Source organism: Entelurus aequoreus, linkage group LG14 (genome assembly GCF_033978785.1).
Source record: "Entelurus aequoreus isolate RoL-2023_Sb linkage group LG14, RoL_Eaeq_v1.1, whole genome shotgun sequence".
Taxonomy (NCBI): Eukaryota; Metazoa; Chordata; class Actinopteri; order Syngnathiformes; family Syngnathidae; genus Entelurus; species Entelurus aequoreus.
Window position 1 is genome coordinate 62,047,723 of NC_084744.1, and position 5,000 is coordinate 62,052,722.

Sequence of the window (5,000 nt, forward strand, 5' to 3'; positions counted from 1 at the left end):
GACTGTATCCCTTGCAGACTGTATTGATATATATTGATATATATAATGCTTACGGACTGTATCCCTTGCAGACGGTATTGATATATATTGATATATAATGTAGGAACCACAGACTGTATCCCTTGCAGACTGTATTGATATATATTGATATATATAATGCTTACGGACTGTATCCCTTGCAGACTGTATTGATATATATTGATATATAATGCTTACGGACTGTATCCCTTGCAGACTGTATTGATATATATTGATATATATAATGCTTACGGACTGTATCCCTTGCAGACTGTATTGATATATATTGATATATAATGTAGGAACCACAGACTGTATCCCTTGCAGACTGTATTGATATATATTGATATATATAATGCTTACGGACTGTATCCCTTGCAGACTGTATTGATATATATTGATATATATAATGCTTACGGACTGTATCCCTTGCAGACTGTATTGATATATATTGATATATAATGTAGGAACCACAGACTGTATCCCTTGCAGACTCAGACTGTATCCCTTGCAGACTGTATTGATATATATTGATATATATAATGCTTACGGACTGTATCCCTTGCAGACTGTATTGATATATATTGATATATATAATGCTTACGGACTGTATCCCTTGCAGACTGTATTGATATATATTGATATATAATGTAGGAACCACAGACTGTATCCTTTGCAGACTGTATTGATATATATTGATATATATAATGCTTACGGACTGTATCCCTTGCAGACTATATTGATACATATTGATATATATAATGCTTACGGACTGTATCCCTTGCAGACTGTATTGATATATATTGATATATATAATGCTTACGGACTGTATCCCTTGCAGACTGTATTGATATATATTGATATATAATGTAGGAAGCAGAATATTAATAACAGAAAGAAACAACCCTTTTGTGTGAATTAGTGTAAATGGGGGAGGGAGGTTTTTTTGGGTTGGTGCACTAATTGTAAGTGTATCTTGTGTTTTTTATGTGGATTTAAAAAATAAATAAAAAAAATAAAAAAATACGATACTGATAATTTCCGATATTACATTTTAACGCATTTATCGGCCGATAATATCGGACATCTCTACTTAAAAACCCTTCTTTTTTAGATACATGTGTGCTAGTTCTAGCTCAGTGGTTCTTAACCTTGTTGGAGTTACCGAACCCCAGCAGTTTCATGTGCGCATTCACCCAACCCTTCTTTAAATAAAAATAAAAGTTTTTTTTTGTTTTTTCAAATTCAACACAAAGTTATATGTTGTTTTTTTTACTGGTGCACAAAATGAACCACAACAAATGACACACCTGCAAATCAGATGGAAAATTAGAGGGAACGTTGAGGGTATCCATAATACGCCGATAGGGAGAGGTTTTTATTTACACGATGAGTCGGGTGTGTCTTGACCTCCGCCCAACCCCTGAGGCCGACTCACCGAACCCCAAAGCTCCGGACTATGGGCGACCGGGGATTTCTGCTCCGCCGCTCCCAGTCTGTGGAACGCTCTCCCTGACCACCTGAGGGCGCCACAGACTGTGAACGCTTTTAAAAAAGGCTTAAAAACCCTTCTTTTTGAAAAAGCCTTAATTTTTTTTTTAGATACATGTGTGCTAGTTCTAGCTATTAGACTGTTCTAGTTTTTTTTTTATTTTTACTGTTTATTTTACTTGTTGAGGGCAGCTATTTGTGGTTTTAGCGTTGATTTTATTTTTTTTTATTTTTTTAATTTTTTAATGCACTATAGCACTTTGAGGTTTTTTACTCTACAACACTACAAAGAACTGCTCACCCCCAAATCCTCCACCCGACACCTGCGCTCCGGACAGGCTAACCTCCTCCAACCTCCGAGGACAAAGCTCCGGACTATGGGAGACCGGGGGCTTTCTGCTCCGCCGCTCCCAGTCTGTGGAACGGCTCTCCCTGACCACCTGAGGGCGCCACAGACTGTGAACGCTTTTAAAAAAGGCTTAAAAACCCTTCTTTTTGAAAAAGCCTTTTTTTTTTTTTTTAGATATATGTGTGCTAGTTCTAGCTATTAGACTGTTCTAGTTTTTTTTTTTTTTTACTGTTTATTTTACTTGTTGAGGGCAGCTATTTGTGGTTTTAGCGTTGATTTTTTATTTATTTTTTAAATGCACTATAGCACTTTGAGGTTTTTTACTCTACAACACTACAAAGAACTGCTCACCCCCAAATCCTCCACCCGACACCTGCGCTCTGGACTGGCTAACCTCCTCCAACCTCCGAGGACAAAGCTCCGGACTATGGGAGACCGGGGATTTCTGCTCCGCCGCTCCCAGACTGTGGAACGGCTCTCCCTGACCACCTGAGGGCGCCACAGACTGTGAACGCTTTTAAAAAAGGCTTAAAAACTCTTCTTTTTAAAAAAGCCTTTTTTTTTTTAGATACATGTGTGCTAGTTCTAGCTGTTAGGCTGTTCTAGTTTTTATTTATTTTTTACTATTTATTTTACTTGTTGGGGGCAGCTATTTGTGGTTCTCGCGTTGTTGTTGTTTTTTTTGTGTTTTTTTTTAAATGCATTTTACAAATAAAATCTATTATTATTATTAGGTTATTGCAGAGTATCTCAAAAACTAAGTTCACAACAACAAGCTGTTTTGGTCCGGAGGAAATAGGTCGTTGGCGATCACTAAGACAAATGTTTTTTAGTAAAAAAAAAAAAACACAAAACAGAAGGAAATACTGTAGACCTGTAGACACCGTTTTATAAGCTGCGGGATTCAAAGCGTAGGAAAACAGTCTGGAATTGACTGTGTGTACAAACAGGAAAAGACCTAGGTGTGCTGATATAAGATGTTTTCAGTTTGAAGCGTGTATTTTGCCACTTCCTGTGTAACAAAAGGTGTGTTGAACACCGTGTCTCCTGACAGACCACGTACCCACCGCCTGCGCCCGGGTCGACGCCCTGCGTTCCCACGGCTACTCCAGGGAAGCCCTGCGGCTGGCGGTGGCCATCATCAACACGCTCCGCCTCCTGCAGCAGCGAGAGATGGACATCTACAAGCACCAAAAGAAAGGTAACAACTCTTTAGCCCCTTAGGTGTCTACCTGAAAATGTTCTCTTATGAATTTATTATGGGTCTACCGGAAAATGTGAGCAAATCTGCCGGGTCAAAAGTATACGTACATTCATCTGACCACAGAAGGTCTTATCTTTGTACATGTGATGTCAGATGAAAGAAAAACGGAGCTGTTTGGCCACAATAGCCAGCAATATGTTTGGAGGAGAAAAGGTGAGGCCTTTAATCCCAGGAACACCATGCCTACTGGTGATGTCACGTTATTGATGGGAGAATGCATTATTAGGTAATATGATTTGCCTGAGCAGCTAGGAGACACAGACAGTAACAAGCGGTAGAAAATGGATTACAAATGACGGGTTAAATAATAATAATAATAATAATAATAATAATAATAATTTAAATTTATTTTTTTATAATTTATATATATAAAAAATATATATATATATATATATATATATATATATATATATATATATATATATATATATATATATATATATATAATTTTTATTTATGTTTTTTTTTTTAACTTTTTTTTTATTTTAAAAAGGACAGATTAAAAAAAAAAAAACTTTTTTATTTTATTTTAGAAAGGACAGATTTTTTAAAAATAATAAAAAAATATAAATATATGTATTTTTGTTATGATTATTTTTTAAATCTGTCCTTTAAAAATTAAAAGTTTAAAAAATATATATATATACGTATATATCATTATATGTTTTTTATGTTTGTTTGTTTTTTACACTTTTTTTTAATTTTAGAAATAACAGATTTTTTAAAAATAATAAAAAAATATACATATATATATTTATATATTTATTTTTGATTTTTTTTTTTTTTTTTTTTTTTAATCTGTCCTTTCTGAAATAAAAAGAAAGCGTTTTAAAAAATATATATATAAGTATATATATATATCCTTTTTTTTTCATGATTGTTTTTTACACTTTTTTTAATTTTAGAAAGGACAGATTTTTAAAAAATAATTAAAAAAAAAAAAATAAAAATATATATATATATATATATATATATATATATATATATATATATATATATATATATATATATATATATATATATATATTTATTTTTTTAATCATTTTTTTAAATCTGTCCTTTCTGAAATAAAAATAAAAAGTTTTAAAAATATATATATATATATATGTATATATATATATATTTTTTTTAATGTTTGTTCGTTTTTTACACTTTTTTTTAATTTTAAAAAGGACAGATTAAAAACATTTTTTTAAAAAGTTACAAAAAATATACATACTTTTTATTATTTTTTATTATTTTTTATTTTTTAAACTTGGCACTTCCTGCGTGGCGCTGATTTTGGACAACCTGGCGTAAAGAAACAAAACATGAGCTAATTTTAATATTTGCTTACATGTCTCTTGGCAAGTTGACCTGCAATAAGGCGCTTTTGGTAGCCATCCACAAGCTTCTGCTTGACCACTTGACCACTAAATTGCTGCAGTTCAGCTAAATGTGACATGGACTTGTTTCTTCAGCATTGTCCACACCTTTAAGTCAGGACTTTGGGAAGGCCATTCTAAAACCTTCATTCTAGCCTGATTTAGCCATTCCTTTACCACTTTTGAGGTCATTGTCCTGTTGGAACACCCGACTGCGCCCAAGACCCAACATCCGGGCTGATGGTTTTAGCTTGTCCTGAACAATTTGGAGCTAATCCTCCTTTTTCATTGTCCCATTTAAAGCAGCAGTTCCATTGGCAGCAAAACAGTCCCAGAGCATAATACTACCACCACCATGCTTGACGGTAGGCATGGTGTTCCTGGGATTAAAGGCCTCACCTTTACAGCTCCGTTTTTGTTTCAAAGTTTGTCAATTGGGTTTAAGTCCCTTTTTTGCTGGTGCTGCTCCCCCAACAGACCACTACAAAGTACAGGGCGCAGACCAACAGCTTTT

General features: G+C 33.9%; 1 protein-coding gene across 3 annotated transcripts in view; it reads left to right on the top strand.

Moving 5' to 3' along the window:
• Window positions 1-5,000, top strand: part of LOC133665175 (zinc finger SWIM domain-containing protein 5-like) — a 194,542-nt gene that overhangs the window by 162,295 nt on the left and 27,247 nt on the right. For all 3 annotated transcript variants that reach the window (XM_062070409.1, XM_062070407.1, XM_062070408.1), the window contains one exon: window positions 2,913-3,059. In XM_062070409.1, the coding sequence (XP_061926393.1) occupies window positions 2,913-3,059 (147 nt within the window). The remainder of the gene's footprint in view (window positions 1-2,912; window positions 3,060-5,000) is intronic.